This window comes from Cephus cinctus, unplaced genomic scaffold (genome assembly GCF_000341935.2).
Source record: "Cephus cinctus unplaced genomic scaffold, Ccin1 Ccin1_scaffold0310, whole genome shotgun sequence".
Taxonomy (NCBI): Eukaryota; Metazoa; Arthropoda; class Insecta; order Hymenoptera; family Cephidae; genus Cephus; species Cephus cinctus.
In genome coordinates this window covers 131713-151848 of record NW_014333013.1, presented here as the reverse complement: position 1 = coordinate 151848, position 20136 = coordinate 131713, and the positions used below count along the sequence as shown (strand labels likewise).

Genomic DNA, 20136 nt, shown 5'->3' with positions numbered 1-20136 from the left:
CATTTTAATAAATGCTGAGACACGCAAAGTACAGATGCATGGAGGAACTCGCTTTTATCGCCGAGTATGTTGGCGAGTTTGAACAATGATGATCGGAAAGACGACCCATTAAAATGTTAATAATAATACATGGGTGAGTGGCATAGTGCTACTTTGTCATATGAGTAGAATCTTATTTCAATTTAGGATAATGATAAAATGTAATATATTTGGACGGATTACTGTTTGTATGCTACATTTGTGTGCCATCTTTAGTATCATTCTACCTGATTTTCATCATTTAAATTAATGGACTTTACAGATGTAATGGAAATCCCACTACTGAGATCTTGCACTCTTCCTTCTTTTAACTGTAAACATGTAACAATAATTATTTTATAATATATAATAGACTATTTCATATTTTCTATTGAAATACTTACTGCTCTGTAATCAAGAAACATTTCCTTAAATGCTAAAAAATCTGTAAATGTAGCTAGAATTTCAAAAACTTCCCCATCCAGTTCCGAGCGCTTTTCACTGAAACATGGAAAATATTATAGTAGAAAGTTACAAGCGCTATTTAAACACTTCTTACTTCAACTGATGTAGCAAGGAATCCATGGAAAAATGTGGAATGGCCTTTTTTAAATTGCTTTCTATGAAGGATTCGATAATCTGGTTCTAGAAATAATTTAAATTTATTGCGTTATAATATACCACTAACTATTACCTCTTGAACTTACATACTCATCGAAAATATCCTTATAAATTAATTTATTTTCTTCAACTGGTTCAAAGAGATACCAATATTTCTCCAAAAAATTTTTTTGTGTCATCTGAAATTCTTCCTCTGAAATAATAAGAAATATTCTTATACCTATACGCTTCAATCACTTAATAAAGTTCTATACCCATTAGCAAATCCTCTATGTATCCAATGACTTCATCGAAGGTGGCATCATCACCTGATCCTCCAGATATTCCTTGCATAAGATTCTCCTCTGCAGACATTGCAACAAAAGCATCTGCTAGATCTACAAAAATGAGTTTGTCTGAAACTAGTGCAATACGGTAATAATTGAGTTGTATAAAATATCAGCTATTATGACAAACCGACGATATGTCGCGACGCATTTTGACTGCGTCTATACATTTTTAATTACGGATTACAAATATTCACAGTTTACAGGATAATGGTTAAAGGGAAAAAAGGTTAGCTAAGAGTGAGTTTGTTGCCAGGATAACAGACGCTGTCAATAAATTTCTTGTTGATATGCATACGTATATGTATGTATGTTTACACGCATAAAGGATATCAATTTATATCCAGGATGAGGTGCCTATAATTGCGCATTGTAAAAGAATGAATTTTAAAGAAGCACCATGTATATGAAGTAAGTACTTTATTGCTGCATTTCTTCTGATTTCTCCTTCTCTTGGGGAACCGGCTTATTCAGACTTATTACCGTTACGCCTGCGTGCGCCATCATCTTTAGCTGTTTGAAAATGTATTTTTTGACGGCTACAAAGTAATTGTGTTTTCTTCGATAGATTTCTATCTAATAAGTACTTATTTATTACGATATTTACGTACGCTTGTATGAATCTTTAGCTTGTCTTTCAGAAAACAGTGGACATATAAAGGAGACGTGTAAGTTTTTCAGAATATAATAAAATTTTAATATTATACAGTAAGAGTCACGACATTCTTCAATGTACTTGATATTTATCTCGTTGGAGTCATTATTAATATGAGTATTTTTGTTCAAGCTAGAAAGCTACTATAAGTACCGATGGAGATATACACGTTTGATAAAAGTCTTCAAGAACGACTTGTTGAATACACTGCGATTCTATCAAGTCGTGGTGAGATTGTACCAGCTTCTCAGATAAAGGCAGAGTGGTCATATCATGTTGAGCTTGTTATCGAGCCTGTAGGATGGCGAGCACTTTGGAAGATACCAAAGCTTACCTGTCAGGAGTTTGAGATACGTTATCCTACTGTGGTGATTGTGGATGTTGAGCAGGTGGACTTCTCAGAGTTGTCTGCTTTGGTGAAAATCATTGCTGTACAGGATGAGATTCATCTACCTGAGAAATATGATGTTTCTCTGACAGAGTTGTATCCTACGCATAATCAGGAGATTACTTCTTTGGATATGGTAGGCACTGCATCCTGTGTAGACCAGCTGCGTTTTTTTTTTAATTACTTGTGGATGCCATGGGATGCTGATGATGATGATAATATGGACTGGGTAGCTCTTCATTTGGAATCCAGGATTAGATTATTCTTTGATATGAAGAGAGGATCTATCTGTGACGAGACTTGTGATGTCATTAGAACATTAATGCGTGAAGGCAGAGAGATTCAGGCAAAAATTACAACATTAGAAGCAGATATTTCTGATGAGGATGATGAAAATGAAAGAGTTCTGGATGAAGGAAAAACTTGTCAGCTAATGAAACTCCATTTTCGACTGCAGCAAATAAGAACTGAAATGGAGGTACTTGAAAATCCTGCTATGAGAGATATGTTAGCAAGGAATCGAGAACCAGATGCCACTAATACAGAGCTGAAGAGACGGGAGAGTCGAGGGAAACGACCTGAAGGATATTTTGTATGGCTAGGTGGCTCTATAGAAGAAACGCTGGAATCCTTGACAAAGGTCAGGACGTTTTTGTCACCTGATACATTCCTAAAGTAAGTGTACAAAGAATTTGAGTTATGTCAAATATTATATACTTAAAAAGTAATATCTTTTAACAGGACAATAAATTGTCTTCAAGATGCTCTCTATACTTCAGACACAAATGATATTGTGTTGATCGGTGATGGAGAACATTTAATCCGGGGAGCTGGAGGTTTAGAAGAGGGTGGTACGATGAAAGGACTATGTTCTACCCAACATACGATACTGATACCAAGGGAAACGGAATGCGGACCTTCACTACTAGATTTTTCAGGTGGAGAGGTATGATATGCCTTAAATTTTCTTGTGACTTCTCAAAAATAATTCACCTTTATTCGATACCTGCAGGTTATTCTAGAAAATATATCCGTCGACCTAGGTGAACTTCGAGCAGGTATTTTGGTTAGAAAAGGCATTGTAAGAATCTCAGACTGTCGAATTTTCTCCTCAAATAGCAGCGTAATCAAACTTGGGATCGTCGTGTTATCTAATGCAAAGTTAATAGCGGAGAAAACCACATTCATAGGCCTTGGAAGTGCAATTGTTGTTCATGCGAATGGATACGCATCGCTGAGCGAGTGTAATTTTCAAAATTGCACAGATGGTATTCAGGTAGAGGCATCGTTACCTTCAGGATATCAAAAGTTATTTTTACCAGCATTATTATTAATAAGAAATATTATTTTCTAGCTCCATGATGACTCTTCAGTATCAATAACAGACTGTGCCTTATCGAACTTCAAGGAATATGGAATTCGCATGGAGACAAAAAAATATATCAATGGTTTAGAACACAGTACAGGTGGTCTTAACATTCTGGATAATATTTCTGAAGTATCACTAAATAATTGCAAATTCGAAAATAATGGAAAAGGAGATGTAGCACTAAGGCCAAGTGCAAATATAGCTTTAGCAATTAAGCAAGAATTAACTTCAAGTCTTGCATCTTGAGAGATGTGTATCTCAACATTTCGCATATTAATTTGAATTCTCAAGTAAATAAGACTGTTGTATTTGCATTCATCTCGTTGAGAGATAAACTTAGTATTACAAACATTGAAACTTAAGACTAATGTTAAATTTACATCAATTTGCCATTCCTTCCCAGAATAGCAATGCGTTATTATTCTGTAGCGAACTTGAACGAGCTTCTATAAAAATGTCTCATTGTGTAGTGCTGAGTGTAACCATCAGATGGCACTACAAGGTGAATTTCTAACTAGTATACCACAAGTCGCATTTTCTTCAGTGAGAGTGTAAAAAGGTTTATGTGGACGAATGAAGCAGATAAAGTTATTAAGAATAGTGAAAAACATCTATAGATCAATCCTCGAATTACGAGTAATAAATTTATTATAAATACTACTCCAATTTACTCATAGTCCAGAGACTCAGTGTATATCTCAAAAATATCAAGTAACTCGTGCATTTCTCATAACCTAGACGGTTGTAACTATCGCTTTCTTATGAATGAAATTCCTTAAAAGTTCGTCAATTATTTTATAAACTGGACTGTACCCTTCGACATATACAATTTCAAGAATTCCATTCCGTATAATACATTAAACATTCAAAGAAAAACCTAAATGGCATCCCTGTAAGTTTACTCTTTGTCCAAAAATTGGTCACGTTTTCATTTCTGCAAAAAAAATCTGACTTATAAAATATCTACCATGTATATATATGCCCCATATTTGTTTAAATGATTTTAAACGAAATGCACGGAAATTCCAACAAAGTTTCATGCATAGATCAAATGCCACGTAAATTGACATACGATTCGATTAAATTGTATTGCTCTAAACGGCATACGGACCGAACCGATAAAATAGGCGCCGAGACGCCAAGATCAATATAACAGCGGATTTAGATAGGTTTATCGGTAATAAAGTACTGTCGGTGCAATAACGTAAAGAATGAAAGGAAAGAGTCAGGCAGATTGAAAAAAAAAATATAAAAAGTGGAAGAGATAGATATAAAATAAAAAGTCAAATATACAGTTTTACGGTGACCGTGTAGGCAGTATTGGGTCTGAACTTTACAGAAAGCTGGCTGCATCGGGCGGTTGTAAAACCTTTGTTTCTGGTATCGCTGTAGGTACCAAAGAAGTCTCAGGAATTATTAAAGGGTGCCGAAATAAAACGACACTTCTTACATAAAGCGTCAAGGATGGTGGAGACAACTACGCCAACCCAAACAGCAGATGGGCAAACTCAATTTGGCAATGCGCGTACTTTGGAGCTGTCCGACAGCATCTTTGTCTTTAAAGATACCGAGTCTGATTATGAAGAACCACCATCTGGAGACGAGGTAAGAAAACCAGTTGTATATTTGACACTGTCTAAATATGAATGTAATTATGGATATAGAATGGTGGACTTTTAAGCTCACTAAAACTCAATAAATCTACATGCCTTGGCGTGCAGGAGAAATAGACACAATGCAGTACATAGGTACGTCTGAAAATATCCGCTGTCCAGACTGAGTGATGATCAATCACTCTCCATCTCCAAGTAAATGTAGAAGTAGAAATGGTGGAAGACGTAGAAGTGTAGGAGGCAGCCAGAGGAGTAGAAGGCGATTGTGGCGCTTGCGGCCTTTGCAACCGTTCGAGTCTCTAAATAACCCGCGGAGCATCAAAAGCATCGAGAATGACGAGGGTAGTCCCTTTCAAGCGGCATCGAGAGCAGATCGCTCCGTAATGTCTTCGACGATTTGCAACAGGAAAGGAGACAAGAAAAATGGACCTGACTTTATAGATAAATAAACATACAACGTAATCGCGTACCCTTACAAAAGTAGTTCGTAATTTATCCGGTAGATGGTACCTGAAATAAATTTCTCCTTTTCTTTTCTCTCATTCTAAAAGTTACGAGAACGTTCACGCACTTAATGCTCTAAAATTATTTGGATCTTGTTTTAGCTAGTGTATAGTAGATGCATTTCTCCTTTAAATATAAATACCGGGTGCATCCTGGGATTGGTGTTGCGGACAGTTCTCGTGGCCACCTTCGTGTCGTGTTCAGGAAATGGGAAGATTTTTCCGGGCAGGCCCTTTCGCAGTACGGTGCCAAATCAAATGTCTATATCCGTATCTCACCGCAGAAACTACCGGTACTATTTCTCTGTGACACGTGTTACCCACCTACCTCAGTTTCCTGCTTCCTATTCTAGAACAGCATTATACATACTCTATAGCTAGACACAGGGTAGGGTAGTCGGTTACCTATGTAGTGTCACCTCAGGGCGACGATCATCAGGAATTCAGAGAATGGACATTAGAAAGGAACTTTGACCCGTGGGCGACGCTTTGGCCTCTGTGACGTGTCCTGTCGACGTTAGTCGCCAATCAGTTAGTGAACTTGTGTTTCTGGCGGGCTCCAAGACATTATACCCAGTGCCGTATAATACAGTCGTGATTATGCGGTTACCACTATGAGATTTTCGTAAAAGTCACGGAGGTCAAGTACGTTAGCAGAGAGCGAATCGGCAGAACATCTCCGTTACCGATGAATATTTAACGGCCACTGGACGATTTCGTGAACGACCGTGCGTCTCCTTCTCTTTCGGCTTGCATAATATACGCAAGATGAAATTCATGTGATTTTTTTTTTTTTTTTTTTAAAGAAACCCATCGAAAAATTCTCAATCAACAGTAGGAAGGCCAACCTGGAGAACTGAGATTCATTAAGCGTTATACGTTATACCGCATGCAAAGTCGACTTTTATCATTTGAACAGCAGGAATTTCCACCTTAACCTAAAATCCAAATGTCTCGATGGATATTGTTTTTGGAAAACGTAGATTCCTTGGCGATGTTTCAAGGAACTCCTTACCGAAGATCTGTTCAAGTTTAAAGTGGTCAGAGCTCATTTATTATAATATGGACGCGTGGAGCGCAGCACAAGCCCGAAGAGCACGGTCGGCTCACGTGGTACAGCCAGCGATGTTTTTTCTCGTTATTCCTGTCTTCGTCGTATTTCTCTTCCTCAGCATTCACCTTCGCTTCACCATCCAGAGCCTCCTGTCCTGGTATCAACGTGTTCCTTGGTTCAGGCATTATCCGCTCGACTCGAGCCAGGACCACGATGAGCAGGCACAATGCCGTCGGCGACGCTCGAAATAAACCACAGCTGGAAGGTTCGAGCGCTGAACGAGAGCAGCAAGTGTGAACATCGTCTAGACCTAGAGTCGAATATCCACGGATGGACGAAAGGAGACTTTAAATTTTTCGATCTATTATAAGCGTTCAAGCTGGTCAATGAGGTGAAAGCGTCCCGGTGCTGGTGTCTCTTGAGAAGAATTCAGAAGAGAAGCGTAGCACGGGAAACCCTCTTGAGAAAGACGGGTGGGTGGAAATCTAGCCGTTTCATCGATGACAATGTCGCCGTCGTCGTGGACGGTTTTTGCGAAATTCTTGACGCAGATACTTCACGTGACGTCAATCGACATAACGAAAGAAATGCGTTCCGTTGTTGCCGTTACATAAAGGTCTCCCTGTAGAACGCGAGTTCTCGCTCTACGAAGCTTTTCCTCACCTAGCTGGACCATTCAAGTGCTATCGACGTCGTCCCCATTTTAACTGGCGCATGTACTCGTACCTGTCAGATCGTTAAACAGTCATAAGATATTAAGTTAGGTTAGGTTCTTTCCTATTTGCACGTAACCGAGGGCGCTGCTGTGTATACCAATACCAGTGAAAGACCCGAAGCATCATCCACGTGGAGGAGGTGGAGTTACATGACGGCGCGAGGCACCGCGTGGGGGAGCAGCACTCTCCACGGCGCATTGTCGGGGTGGCACCCGGCGTGCTCGTCGCCGTGTTTATAATTATCTCTAAGTTGGGCTGGTAGCCACGTCGAGGAGAGAGGCCAACACGTTGAAAGCGTTCCTGGTTGTTTGCGGTACTATTTCTGTACGATGCTAGATGCTGTACGATGACTGCTTGGGACATCTCCGGTCCCCGTTATGCCCCTACCTTAGGTACTTATCTATCCGTCTAACACCAAACTACATATTCACCTAGCTAGTCTGGTAACCTAACCCAATACCGATGCACCTTGCAGGAAGATTCTGCATGCTTCACTGTAATCTGCTCCTGCCAGTCATACTGGATTGGATAGGATTCTCGGTCAGTGCAACGTCTCGCTTTGCCACTTTGCCAAAAACGAGACGTCGACGTTTCACTGGGTGTCAGCTTCGTCGACGCGGATATTCCACGTTTCCTGGTTGTTCGTCAAAGCCGCGATTACTCGTATTTTGGCTCGGACCTTACGTTCGCATTCCTAATTATCTTTGTTCTCCACTGTGGGTACGACTCGGAAAAGATTTTACGTCGTGTCGAGAACTCTGAAAATTAGTGTACACTCTTTATTACGTACAGGAGGATTGTTAAAGATTTTAAGACCGACTTAAGAATACTTATTGTGCTTTATTGTAAAATGATTTATAAAAAAATTCAATACATTTTTAGAGCTCCCCATCAGGACTACGACTGCCTGTAACTTGTCCTAATGGATACGATTAGCAATGCTATGTTCGGCACCTGTTGAGTCGTTAGAGCGTCTCATTAATTATAAAGTCACCCTGGTTGTTCTGGCTGTTGGCAATGCTGAAGCTTGAAATTTCGCTGCTGCAGAGAACCAGAGAGAGAGAGAGAGAGAGAGACCAAGAGGGAAATGGAGCGAGAAGACGCTCGCGCATACACGTAGAGCGGGTAATGCGTCGTCTGCGACGATCGTTAGAGAATTTAACGTCGTGAATTTGCGGGATTCTTGTAGAAGGACTTAAGGAGACGCGCCGATGAAAACGACCGCTTATCCAGTCAAGATCTAGCCATCTTCGACAGCGTTAAGCTTTGAAGCTTCGGAGGGTTGACGAAGCCGGTAAGAAACCTCTGTGAAGTTGGCCCCTCATTATGAAAATTAATAAAAAAAGTTAGAGTTCTGCTTGCCCCCGGAAGAGTTCTAGAGTTCCTGATAGTTTTTAGAAATAGTTCTGTCGATCAAATGCAAAAAATTGCGATATTTGGAAATGGGGGGCCAACTTCACGGCGCCCCCCATTTTTGAAAAAATGTAATTTTTTTGACAGTTCTGAATAGATTAACAATAGTTCTACAGTTCTCTGCACTTTTTATCAATAGTTCCGGTCATTATCCGCTTCAAAATAAAGTTTGAAAAAATACGTTAGCCCCCCATCTTTTAAAAAATCGTTTTTTTTTTAGTGTTCCGAATAGTTCTCAAAGAGTTCTACAGTTCCCTATAGGTTTTGGGTACAATACATATCCAAATTTTGTCAAAAAATCATGTTGAAAAGAGTATTTCAAAAAATCAATTAATCGTATAAAATCCGATACCCCCAGAATACTCGATGGATTAATCAAGTCCAGGTATTCGTTTTGTAGAACTCTTTGAGAACTATCCGGAACTCCCATCAGAACTCCCGGAACTCTTCATTTTTTTTTTTCGAATCTACCCTACTTGCGATGGAGAATCTTCAAAGTCCCAGAACTCTTTCAATTTTAATTTCTCAGCTTTTTCTCGGCTGACGTATTTTTTCAAACTTTATTTTGAAGCGGATAATGACCGGAACTATTGATGAAAAGTGCAGAGAACTGTAGAACTATTGTTAATCTATTCAGAACTATAAAAAAAATTACATTTTTTCAAAAATGGGGGGCGCCGTGAAGTTGGCCCCCCATTTTCAAATATCGCAATTTTTTGCATTTGATCGACAGAACTATTTCTAAAAACTATCAGGAACTCTAGAACTCTTCCGGGGGCAAGCAGAACTCTAACTTTTTTAAATTAATTTTCATAATGAGGGGCCAACTTCACAGAGGTCGGGAAGGAGGAGTAGGTGGCGTCTGCCTGGAAGTCTGTATACGCGTAAATGGGTAAAAATATATGATATTAAAAGGTAAAATGAAGGGGAGCTCCCTAAAACATGGCGGAAGAAGAGGTCCTTCCCTTGAATTTCTATGAAACGAGTGTTATCGATTCTGTCGCTGCGACGATCGTAAAGATAATACGATCTTCCTGGCGACTAGCTCGGAGCCAGAAGTTCTGTCCTGTTAACGACTTTATAAAATATTACCCTTCTTAGGAGGAGCGTTTCGCATTAGCGTACTCATACATTCCCTTCGGCACAAGATGAAGGAGTTGATCTTCTGTGCCGGATCCTCGGAAAGAGTCTCGATTTCCGGTCCCAAATAAGAAATCCTGAGCTTCCAGTTAATACTTTATTTCGTCAGGATTCGCCTTTCTTCTCCTTGTCGTTCTTAGGAAAGTTTTATCGTCACACAGATTAGACCGAGTCGTTATATGTATACTCGCAGTATACGTATTTCAATAACTTGGCTTACCCAGTCGTACTCGTCCAGATCTTTACGATTTTCTAATTCTTAGAGACCGGCTATCCGGCATATACATATCGGTACACGCTAGACGGTATAACGTACGGGCGAGTTTACACTAGATAGATACGTTGGCAGGTCCTGCCGGCTGACTATCTCCAACTGGGTTAATAATAATTGCATCAGACACTCAGATTCAAACTGATGCATATACCTATATGTCTGTACAGCACGTGGTATGTACATATATATGTATAGATGCAGAATGAAGATCCTTCTTCAGAATATCCTCATGGCTTGCCGTAGCACTTCAATCCTTTTAGCACTTTTCTCATCCGTACCAAAAGATCAGTAAGATTATGGCTGAGCTTCATCGTGATTGACTCCGATTGACCTATTTCAAAATTTTGGCTTTGATTTCGACAACTTCATCAATCTCCAAGACACCCATTCCTGTTATCTGTAAGGTTCGCCTTACCCGGTCAGCCTTGCAATGGTGAAAGTACGTTATCCGACTGGTACCACAGTGAACAGGTTGCAGAGTCTGACGTTAAAGGCTGTGAAGGGTATCGTATGTGATTAAAAAAAACTTTTTTTTTATTCTGCCTTGTTACGATCATCTTTTTTCCTTTTAGAATAAACAACCAAGGACACTGGGCGGAATATTTTGTGCGTTTATAGAAAAAAAGAGGACGAACCCTTTCTAAAATTTCGTTGACTTCAGGGACACCGACTGTACGCTTCCTTTTTTCTCTCTTCCTCTCGCATACTCTCTCTTCGAGCAGCTGCGCTGATTCGCGCTCGGGCGCGCTTCTCCTTTATGTAATTTCACTGATCGTTACGCAACGTCCCCTCGAGGCACGTAGATCCCCGATCTTCGATCCACGGATCGGCTTCACGGATTCAGCAAATTGTACGAAGCGACGTCCTTGAACGAGAAAGAATCGACGGGTAGAGTGTCGAGTGATATGCCCTGGTGGCGCCGGGAAGAATAAGGATACCTCGTGACCGACGTTACTTGTATACGATGGAAACGGAGTATCTTGGTCCAGAGACAAGGCTGTTGCTGCTGCTGGTACCGATATAACAGCTATAGCGTTGGTATCATTGGTAGCAGGGTTTCTATTCCAATTCTCTTCTATTTCTTTTTCTTCCTTTCTTTCACGAAATCTGGTTAAAAAGAACTGGATCGCGGCCAACAAGTAGAGCTCGTAGATAGCCGTTGTCGCAGGATCTGGGACATGGAATGGGATGGGAGTCCAGGGGGGCAGAAGGGGTTGGATAGAGGGTGGTGTACGTTGTGGTGGGTAATCGGGGTGACGGAATGGCAACAGCCACAGACGGTTTCGAACGGTTTGTCACTAGTTCGGGAGGACGGGTACTGGCTGCGGGGCAACAGGTACCGCCATAAGCTTTGTGCGGCGTTCCCGGGCCGCCACGTGCTCCATCTAAATATAATTCCCTAGTGTCTTCTTTTCGTGGCTTTTGGCTTCGCCAGAGAATCTACGTTTCCTCACTATACCTAGTCACGCATGCCAACGTGTCTATAGGGAGTCCAGGATTGAACGCACTTGGATGGCAGACTTGAATTCTCGATCGAAAGTAAAAACAATCGATTTTCAAGGTTTTTATATTTATTTATTTAAATTACCAAACGATTTTACATTTTTATTTGCTAGCATCAGCCTACCAGCTTTGAGATGGACGGTTTCAGAGTATGTCGCAGCCCATTTACGATCGTTTCTTCCTCTAGCCACTGTCTCCTTTATTCGCATTTACATTCTTTATAACGTTATTAACAACCACAGATCCCACGTGTCTGCCTCGTTTCAGAATGTATTTTAGTAATTGTTCTAGTCTTTAATCTACGGCGAAAAAGAGCTAAACTTTGGGGATGTTTATTTTCAAAAATATACACTGACAGCTTAATAATCGAAAACCTTAATGTCACTTGTCTCAAAATTGAGACTGAAAAAATTGAAATCGCTCGTACACGTGTTTTCTTATTTCACACGAGGAATCCTGCTCCACGTGCCTTCGGACGCTAATATCCTGCATACGTGTGCGAACGTACCGTATTGGAGAGTACCAATAAATTAGATCGATCTCAGTCCATTCTCTGATCTTCGTCATTTATGTTTACATCCACACGTACGATTCGTATATCTATATATAAACATTCCATTGATAAAAGATCATCGTGTTCCCACTCCTTCACAGTGCATTGGTCAAGATCTTCTATGTTCGCCCTCAGTGCATTTTCGTCCACAGTCTCCTTTACCTTCTTTACCTCATTTTATAGCCGTCGCCAAAGCCACCCGTAACTCCGCCACTTATTCAAGTCACTTTGCTTCTTTATTCTATGAATAAGGCTGCAACGTCTCGACGGCTGCGGCTGTGGCTGCGACGCCGACGCCGACGTCGCGGAGCGCGGTGCGGAATAGCGGAGGCCGACTATGCGAATAACTCGAGGTTGGCACACCGCTGCCTAGCGGCTTTGCTGCTACGGCCAATTTCTGTGCCGCCGCATTTGTCTTAGTTGCCAATTGCAAAGGGGTTCACATGCCAGAGCCCCGAGACGTTCGGGAGATGCGATATCGCACATCCCTAATATATACGTATGCTCCAAGGATCTTTCGGTGTGCTGTGTCGTTCGTTCGTACCATAGAGACGTTCTCATCTGGGACGTGGAAGCAGACGGGGAGAGGGAATTACGTCGAAGGCGACTACGGCAGACGTCACGCTTACCAGAATGAAATTTCGTCGTTTTTTCTCTCCTCTTTCTATATTATGTGTATGTTTACAAAGAACAAATTATGCATAAACCATTTATGTGCGCGCATAATATCAACCTTTGACCAGTATCGGACGTAGTCTTACATAAATCTTTGGAGTCCTTTGGATACACTCGCGTCTTCATCTTACGGAAATACACATCACGTTTGTACATTTGAATATTTACTTATATACAGGTTGTATATATATATATATATATATATATATATTAAATATACATAGTCTCATAATCTCAGACCCGGGGTTACCTCTTGTTTCTCGTATCTTACTGGCGTTAAAAGTTTTTGTGTAAAAATAACACTGCATCCAGATGCGACCGCGTTCTCTGTGCCCGACCTACCTCACATCCACGGGCCTCGGGAGTCGCGTCGAGCCGACTCTGGTAAAATTCAATGCTCTGCATTGCAGTAAAAGATACCGAATTGCCTTAGCATGACTGCCTGCTGCCTATACCGCCATTACGGTAACTCCAGGCCCTTGCGGAGTTCTGGTCGTACATCAATGTCGAGCTTTCTGTCGTGTGTCTCGCGCACCGGTTGCCACCGGCTTTACATTTATTTTACTCCTTTTTCGGTAGCTAGGATCTTTTGTTTTAGTTATCTATGGATTGTCATTGTTCAAAGAGCGCATTTGTGTTGCGAGATACGTGCCAGAGGTAAGGATCATTGAGAAATTCTCAAACGCCGATGTATTATTTTAGGTTATGGTAACTCTTGGTAGAATGATGAGCGAGCGAGAGTGGCATGACGTCGTAATTTCAGGAGTAATCGTGATTCTCAGTGACAACAGACAGCTTTATCGCGTACACGTCGCTACCGTTCTGATCACAAAAGCTATTATGCGCCGGAGCCTTTTGCAAATGGTAAATTATCTGTGGCGAGGACCGTCGCTGTTGTAATGCTATGCGCCAAATGACAAAGCGTCGACAGCTGCGCTCGAGCATAGACGACGCGCAATGTCGCGCGACTTCGTCCCTGCCTTTAAGGCTGACTCTAATCATCGTCGAACCATAAAAAGCACTGTATTTATATATACGCGTGTTATCCCATGCTCACTCCTACACTGCCCTCTCACAGTCTCGCTTATAGTTTATAACGACTCTCGTGCGTTTCGAAACTATAGTCGTTATCAGGTGCACGTTTACCGTGGTCGTTAACCAGAATTTAAAAATTATCACGAAATCACCTGAAGGTAACAGCGGGTCTAGCATTGTGAAATCGAGCTTTTGCTCACTTCAGTCTTTTGGGTATTCCTGTTAACTGCATACGCGTGCCTGCGTACCTACAGTCTACCAAACAAATTCTATAAACGTAAGAAGTTTAGTGACCAGCTTTTCCTGTTCCTATGGGTCATTCGACGTAACTTCAATTCCGAATGAAAGGATACGTGAGAAATCGAGGAACGCGATAAACGACGACCTGTGGATCGGCTACGCGTATATCGCCAGAGCCAAGCCAAGCAGCGTCGCATAATTTCTTCGTATATGTATACGTATGTATATATATATGTCCACGGGATACTTTGGGGACCCGAATCATTAAGGGGTCAAACCTGCAAGCTAATGTTTTTTTTAAAAAAAAAAACTAGAACCTTGAGGTGTGGCAGCATTGGAATTTTAAGCTAACCTAACCTAACAATATAAAAAATTGTATTAACAATACAAAAAATATAAACAAATTCGGTGTGAGTCACCTTTATGGGCCTCAAAACAGTCATTACGCTGGAAAAACTTTGAGGTCGGACCCCAAAACAGCCATAAGACCTCGAATAAGCGTGTTCGTAAAAGAAATCGACTCCAAAGTATGCGATAGCCAAATTTATACACACATATATTACGCTGGAAAAACTTTGAGGAATATAAAAAATTGTATTAACAATACAAAAAATATAAACAAATTCGGTGTGAGTCACCTTTATGGGCCTCAAAACAGTCATTACGCTGGAAAAACTTTGAGGTCGGACCCCAAAACAGCCATAAGACCTCGAATAAGCGTGTTCGTAAAAGAAATCGACTCCAAAGTATGCGATAGCCAAATTTATACACACATATATATATATATATTGTCAGGAGAAAGAGAGAAAGAAAGAGAGAGGTGGTAAATATGTCCAAGAGGCAAACCGTTCGACGTATATAACCGTGCGTATACACGTACTTCCTCTTGGCGGAAAAGAGATCTCGAGGGGATGGAAAGAGAAGAGAGAGAGGAAGAAGACAGTCTCATCGACCTCCGACGTGCCAAACAGTTTGAGTTCAATGCTACGAGACTTTTCTTTAAATTTTTATTTTTGTTATTTTTTGGCTAATTTCAAGGGATTGCCATTCGGAGCTTTGACCGTATAAGGAAGGTAGTTCCTAACGAGAACGATGAGAAAGAACAATTGTGAAAGAGAAGAGGAGAACCAAGTTAAAGAATCGGTACTCTATTGGCTCCAGAAGAATGGAGACGTACGTAGTTGGGTTCCTCGTTAAATTACACTCTATCTCTCTCTCTCTTGACTTTGCAAGGCAACACGTGCCCAGCATAGACTTTCCTCAGGTTCTACCATAGCTCCTAAGGTACGGATAAGGGTCGCTGTTGCTATAAGTATACAGGACCGCTTCGATAGAAATGACGGTTGCGTTGACCAAAGTACGTATAGGTCTTGGGTATCGGTTAGCAGCAGCAAAAGTATAGCTGAGCTTTCCATCCTGACTTGGTAATGTAATATGTTCCCGTGAGAGAGCATGCGACAGAGCTGGCAAAGAGATACGACGAAGGAGGACAGGTTTCTGGTTATCGTATAAAATACAAGGGGGTGGTATAACGTACCCTGGCGCAGCGTTGCGCGAAGGTGGCTGCTAGGTATAGAGCAGTATGGCAATGGCAAGGGATGGTAGAGAAAGCCTTTAGGAAGGTGGTGGGACAGAGGCGGGGAGACGCTCGACGCCATGTGCTCGTTGCTAGACGCTCGATCGTCGCTCAGTCGTCGCGGCGCGCTCAAAGCGGGCACGTCGGACACCACCTGTCAAGGTTTATTTAAAATCTTTACCTGGCGGCATCGCGACATTGGAACCATCCTTCAATTCTTTACTGTCTCCTTTTTTTTAAATCTTAAAGCTCGTTATCACTGATATCACTCGGCACGTAGTCGGGCACACGCGTACACACAGATCTACTACGAGGATGGGATGATCAGTTACTCAGGAAGTGCTATACGTGTCAGAGAAATATAAATTTTTGAGACGTAATAGACCTCCTACACAATCAGAAGACACGGGCTGCATCGTTGTCCGAAGATCTGGAGGAAAATAAGGAAGGATACAAATAGTTGAATCTCATTGCAAGAAAAGAAAAACAGAGTACAAGAAAGTCATACCGGTGTTACCAGAAGAATTGTATAGCAGAGGAAATGCCAAGGTGATCTCGTACGTCGGGGATACTGGGACTGTCAACGGCACGCGACTTCTTCTTCTTTCTCGTTAATCTCAATCGCTCCATTCTCCTTTATTTCTCCTCGGTACTGGTCGTTCTACGCCGAGAGCAAATTTTACTTTACTTCAATTACCAAATCGACAGTAAGTGCATTGCCGCGAGAGAGAGAGCAGTCCTGTTTACGTCCTCGCGTGCAATCTCATCGACAACGGCCTTGTCTGGTACGTGAAATCCGTCTTGCGGATTCGCCTTTATATCCATTCACTCATCATCGCTTGGGAGACGCGAGTGCGAGGTGTGCCTTGACGAACGCCCGTCTGATCAAGACAGTTGTGGATACTGTCGAAACTGTAGTAACTCTCGTTATCAGCCAACGAGATAAATTCCTAGTGGGGACAGAGGTCAGACCGGATACTACTTTGGCCAAAGGTCCCTCACGTATAAATCATCGTCATTTCCATAAGAGTAAGACACTCGATTAATTACGGCCTGAAGACGTACGAATTTTCACGATTACCGTTGGACCTGCTGCCGCTGTTGCTACTATGCATCACACAGCACCCTGGTATTTGCCGTGGGGCTTGAAATTGGTACCTCTACCAATTCCACCTGGACATCCGGCATCGGGCATTCCTAACCCAGGACTCCATCTTCTTGCGCCGTTACCGGGAATTTACACACCGGAGCCTAGAAAGGTAGGAGATAATTAGCGATATTTATACGTGTGACATTCTTCAGGGTGTTACGTATCCATTAGTAGTATATTCACGCGTATTACTATTCGTTATGTGTTTACTGCTTTTCTTTGAGAGTTTCAAATTTACGCAATCATCGCTCAGCCAGATCTATTCGACGTATTTATAATAGCTAGTACGACGTCGATTGACACCAAGCTGTCAAGTCTACGTTTACTCATTACACAAAAGATTTGCGCTTCCACAGTATACCCTTGAGAATCCATTCTCTGCGTTACTTATGAAACACGACGTTGCAACTCGATTAAAATGAGTATTCATATGTAATTATGAAATTCGTAGTGAATTTTTATCCTGTCATCGTCCTGGAACTGTAATAAATTATTCTTGGTTATTCCCGTGAAGCACCCATAAAGCACGGTCCTGGGAAAGTTATGCCAGTAAGCATATAGACAACGTGTATCTATACCTTGTAATGTCCTGAAGGGAACTCGTGACGCTTCCTGATAAAACAATTCGTCGAACCTTCTTCCGTTAACGGTCGACAATTTTTCCACGTTCCCGCCACCGTCTCAGGGTGGCCAATATAAAGGCCAAGGCCTTCGGGAGGGAAAGGCAGACTATCGTGCCGCTGCAATATCAATGGCTCGTCGAAAAATTATCAGACGTACGTATTTATCGTAAATTATGAAACTCTCATTACCAAGCCGAGTCCAAGTTCTCGTGGAATCCATCAGCCATCTCGTGCTATAGGTGCCCCTAACCTATAAATTTACCTACGAGTGTATCCACCTTATCTCTAAGTACCTGAACCTGGTAGACGCGTGATCGTGCTAGATCGATATTCCTTCGCGAGCTTCCTTGGCTTCAGCAAGGACAACATTCGCTTTCAGTAAAGGAAAAGCCCGAGAGAAAAGCTCGCCGGAGGCAGTCAAAAACGTAAGACCTTCGTCATTTCCGTCGTCCTTCAAACGATTTGTCGACCTATACTCGACCCGGGTAACGGCGTTAATGCTACAAATCAGATTGTAGAAACGAAGTATTAACACGTGTTCCAAATCAGTCATGTATGTTATATCAGAACACAGTACTCCAAAGTCTTTTAGCATCAGGACAGACGTTCGATAAAATATAGCCAAGTCTTGAAAATCTCTTGTATTTATAATATAAATATTCTCATATAAATTTGATCCAGGCATTATCACTTAACTTCTTAACCCAACGCTCCACTAAACGAACGTTTAACTTTCCTGTAGTCGTCTTACCGTGTTATTTTATTTGTCACGCGATAGCGAAACCGTAACGGTTTATTGGAAAAGTGAGTCCACGTAGCCGGAGCACAGAATTGAGAGATGACGCTGATTGATCGAAGAAAAGCGAAGAGGGAATAGAAGAATTTCTACGTGACCGTTAAAAATAACTAGGAAATCTAGTAACATTTAGAAAGGTAGACAATTACATGAGAATTTGTTAAACGAATTTGATTCGACTAATTCATTAATTATCACTGACGCATCTCGTAAGTTGTTTTCAGTACATATCGGCTATAGTAAACAGTATATATTAGGTTATGCTCACTAGATATTATTATAACTAGCTTAATCAAATCTACACACATGACCTTATAAAGATAAATTACTAGAGGGACTATGATTTGCACGTGGAAGATAAGGTATTTCTGGAAGCTAACTGTTGGGTCTTAACCTGATTTTCAAGATTGAGATTGATACCTACCTACCACCCACAGACGCTTAAGGATCGGAGACGCTAACAGGTGCCTCCGAGGCCAACATCGAGATTCTTTCTGTGGGGCGTCGCGACGCAAGGACTATACAAATCGATCAGAGTGCCATATAGAAGCGCCAACTTGTACAGACGCAATATCTAGAGTCCCTTTTGTTCCTGGGTCGTACACGCACCCTAAGGGTTGCCGCCGTATTGTCGAGTAACGATTTATCCGAAGTCCTTCTTTCTTTCTCTGTCCTTCATCCTGCTCTTTGTCTCTCACGTTCTCCTTCGCCTCTTTGTCTTTGCCCCCCGCGTATCTTATTTTCCCTCGTTCTCTATGCCAAGCACGGCTCAATTAGGAAACCGATAAAGCATTATAGTTTATCGCTGTAACTCCTTACGTCAAGTTCTCTCCGTTCTTCCCTTTTAAGCTGGTCCTCTGATAACAACGAATTCTTGACAAAATTCAGAACTATTTTTTTTATATTATACAACTATATCTTCCGTCTATGCAAAATTCGTATATGATTTACCGCCGTGTAGTTTCCGAGATATGAATCATCTAAAAGCATTCATTTTCACTATATAGATATACACCGAATCTATAAAAGGGAAGAATTCAATAATTCAGTATCTTCATTTTCGTACTGTGTAACGTAATGATTTTTGGCTGAAACGTTGAGGTTATCTTATATTTTCTTACTCCCTGTTTAACCTGTGATTCCCTATTACTATTATGGTTATCATCATCGGACCACCTTTACCATTAATTCAAATTTCTCCAGTCTTAATCCTTTAAGATCTCTCCTGGGTCATCATACCGAGGATCAATGATCCATGATGTCATTTTTTATAACAGCTCTAACCCTTATTATAATACCCCATAGAAAGGCCTTCATTCCCATTCTACACATTCCTTTTCAACCCTTTTACATCTTATAGCCTCTGACCAATCTGCACCCTAAGTATCCTTTTATCTATCTAGTAGTCATGTAATAACGTAGACCAGTCTGTTTTCCTTTCCTGGATTAATATCCCCCAATATTTCCTAGCGACCGTAATTTGTCAGCGTGATAATCTTATTGGCACCGTAATTCTGGACGTCTGCTGGTTGAACAGTTGTAATGACTATACACTTTAACGTGCCACAGTGACGACATAACGTCCGTGAAGATGCCGTAACAATTCGACCAGGGAAGATTGTCCGAATCATCGTGCGGAATGATCGCCTGTCCCTGGAAGACGCCAATTATTTTGGAAAGGCCTCGCTGAAGTTTTTGGTTCGTGTCCGTACTATTTTTATGTACCCGTAATCAGAAGATTTCTACATTACCGACGCGCGTCTATTGTACTATTACCTTATGGTAGAAGTAAGTCATCGTTAAATCCGCTAGGTATACTGGTAGACGTGAACTATGATTTCTGCGGAGGACTGGATTGCACTGTCGTGATTTATTATTCCACGTTTCTTTGGGTC

General features: G+C 41.4%; 3 protein-coding genes and 1 long non-coding RNA gene across 17 annotated transcripts in view; 2 read left to right on the top strand and 2 right to left on the bottom strand.

Annotated features, from left to right (window-relative positions):
* Nucleotides 1-152: 152 nt before the first annotated feature.
* Nucleotides 153-2018, bottom strand: LOC107266422 (ADP-ribosylation factor-like protein 2-binding protein). 6 transcript variants are annotated; one of them, XM_015736888.2, is made up of 6 exons: nucleotides 1955-2018; nucleotides 894-1016; nucleotides 726-832; nucleotides 578-663; nucleotides 423-519; nucleotides 153-350 (listed from the first exon to the last, which is right to left on the bottom strand). In XM_015736888.2, the coding sequence occupies exons 2-6, from the start codon at nucleotides 991-993 to the stop codon at nucleotides 258-260; spliced, it is 483 nt and encodes a 160-aa protein (XP_015592374.1). In that variant the 5' UTR covers nucleotides 994-1016; nucleotides 1955-2018; the 3' UTR covers nucleotides 153-257. The 6 variants fall into 6 exon arrangements, with proteins under 6 accessions (XP_015592374.1, XP_015592375.1, XP_015592372.1 ...); XM_015736889.2 differs by lacking the exon at nucleotides 1955-2018 and adding an exon at nucleotides 1577-1746; XM_015736886.2 differs by lacking the exon at nucleotides 1955-2018 and adding an exon at nucleotides 1385-1463.
* On the top strand, nucleotides 1235-3739 carry LOC107266417 (protein nessun dorma). 6 transcript variants are annotated; one of them, XM_015736876.2, is made up of 6 exons: nucleotides 1235-1376; nucleotides 1607-1633; nucleotides 1757-2683; nucleotides 2750-2954; nucleotides 3021-3284; nucleotides 3363-3739. In XM_015736876.2, exons 3-6 carry the CDS (start codon nucleotides 1776-1778, stop codon nucleotides 3621-3623), a joined length of 1638 nt encoding a protein of 545 aa, XP_015592362.1. In that variant the 5' UTR covers nucleotides 1235-1376; nucleotides 1607-1633; nucleotides 1757-1775; the 3' UTR covers nucleotides 3624-3739. The 6 variants fall into 6 exon arrangements, with proteins under 6 accessions (XP_015592362.1, XP_015592364.1, XP_015592363.1 ...); XM_015736878.2 differs by having other exon boundaries at nucleotides 1753-2683; XM_015736877.2 differs by having other exon boundaries at nucleotides 1263-1376; nucleotides 1595-1633.
* Nucleotides 3740-3768: 29 nt separating this feature from the next.
* LOC107266416 (RNA pseudouridylate synthase domain-containing protein 2) overlaps nucleotides 3769-20136 on the top strand; it is a 54820-nt gene continuing 38452 nt past the window's right edge. The window contains exons 1-2 of one of the 2 annotated variants that reach the window (XM_015736872.2): nucleotides 3769-4013; nucleotides 4770-4982. In XM_015736872.2, coding sequence (XP_015592358.1) covers nucleotides 3951-4013; nucleotides 4770-4982 — 276 coding nt within the window. In that variant the 5' untranslated portion in view covers nucleotides 3769-3950. Of the gene's footprint in view, nucleotides 4014-4769; nucleotides 4983-15769; nucleotides 16932-20136 lie in introns of those variants that run through there. The other variant, XM_015736873.1, reaches the window with a different exon arrangement.
* On the bottom strand, nucleotides 9900-13010 carry LOC107266424. Of its 3 annotated transcripts, none has more exons than XR_001537413.2 (5): nucleotides 11968-13010; nucleotides 11029-11892; nucleotides 10726-10955; nucleotides 10506-10584; nucleotides 9900-10421 (listed from the first exon to the last, which is right to left on the bottom strand). It is a non-coding gene; the product is annotated as an uncharacterized LOC107266424 (long non-coding RNA). The 3 variants fall into 3 exon arrangements; XR_003059335.1 differs by having other exon boundaries at nucleotides 12102-13010; XR_003059334.1 differs by having other exon boundaries at nucleotides 11029-12193; nucleotides 12318-13005.

Excerpts from the sequence above, each read along its gene's own strand:
- LOC107266422 (XM_015736883.2), bottom strand. The coding sequence starts at position 1,135 with ATGTATAGACGCAGTCAAAATGCGTCGCGACATATCGTCG. Across the intron at positions 520-577 it reads TCCTTGCTACATCAGTTGAA|TGAAAAGCGCTCGGAACTGG; the intron begins GTAAGAAGTGTT and ends TCCATGTTTCAG. Across the intron at positions 351-422 it reads TGTTTCTTGATTACAGAGCA|TTAAAAGAAGGAAGAGTGCA; the intron begins GTAAGTATTTCA and ends ACATGTTTACAG.
- LOC107266417 (XM_015736876.2), top strand. The coding sequence starts at position 1,776 with ATGGAGATATACACGTTTGATAAAAGTCTTCAAGAACGACTTGTTGAA. Across the intron at positions 2,955-3,020 it reads TAGATTTTTCAGGTGGAGAG|GTTATTCTAGAAAATATATC; the intron begins GTATGATATGCC and ends CGATACCTGCAG. Across the intron at positions 3,285-3,362 it reads ATTGCACAGATGGTATTCAG|CTCCATGATGACTCTTCAGT; the intron begins GTAGAGGCATCG and ends ATTATTTTCTAG.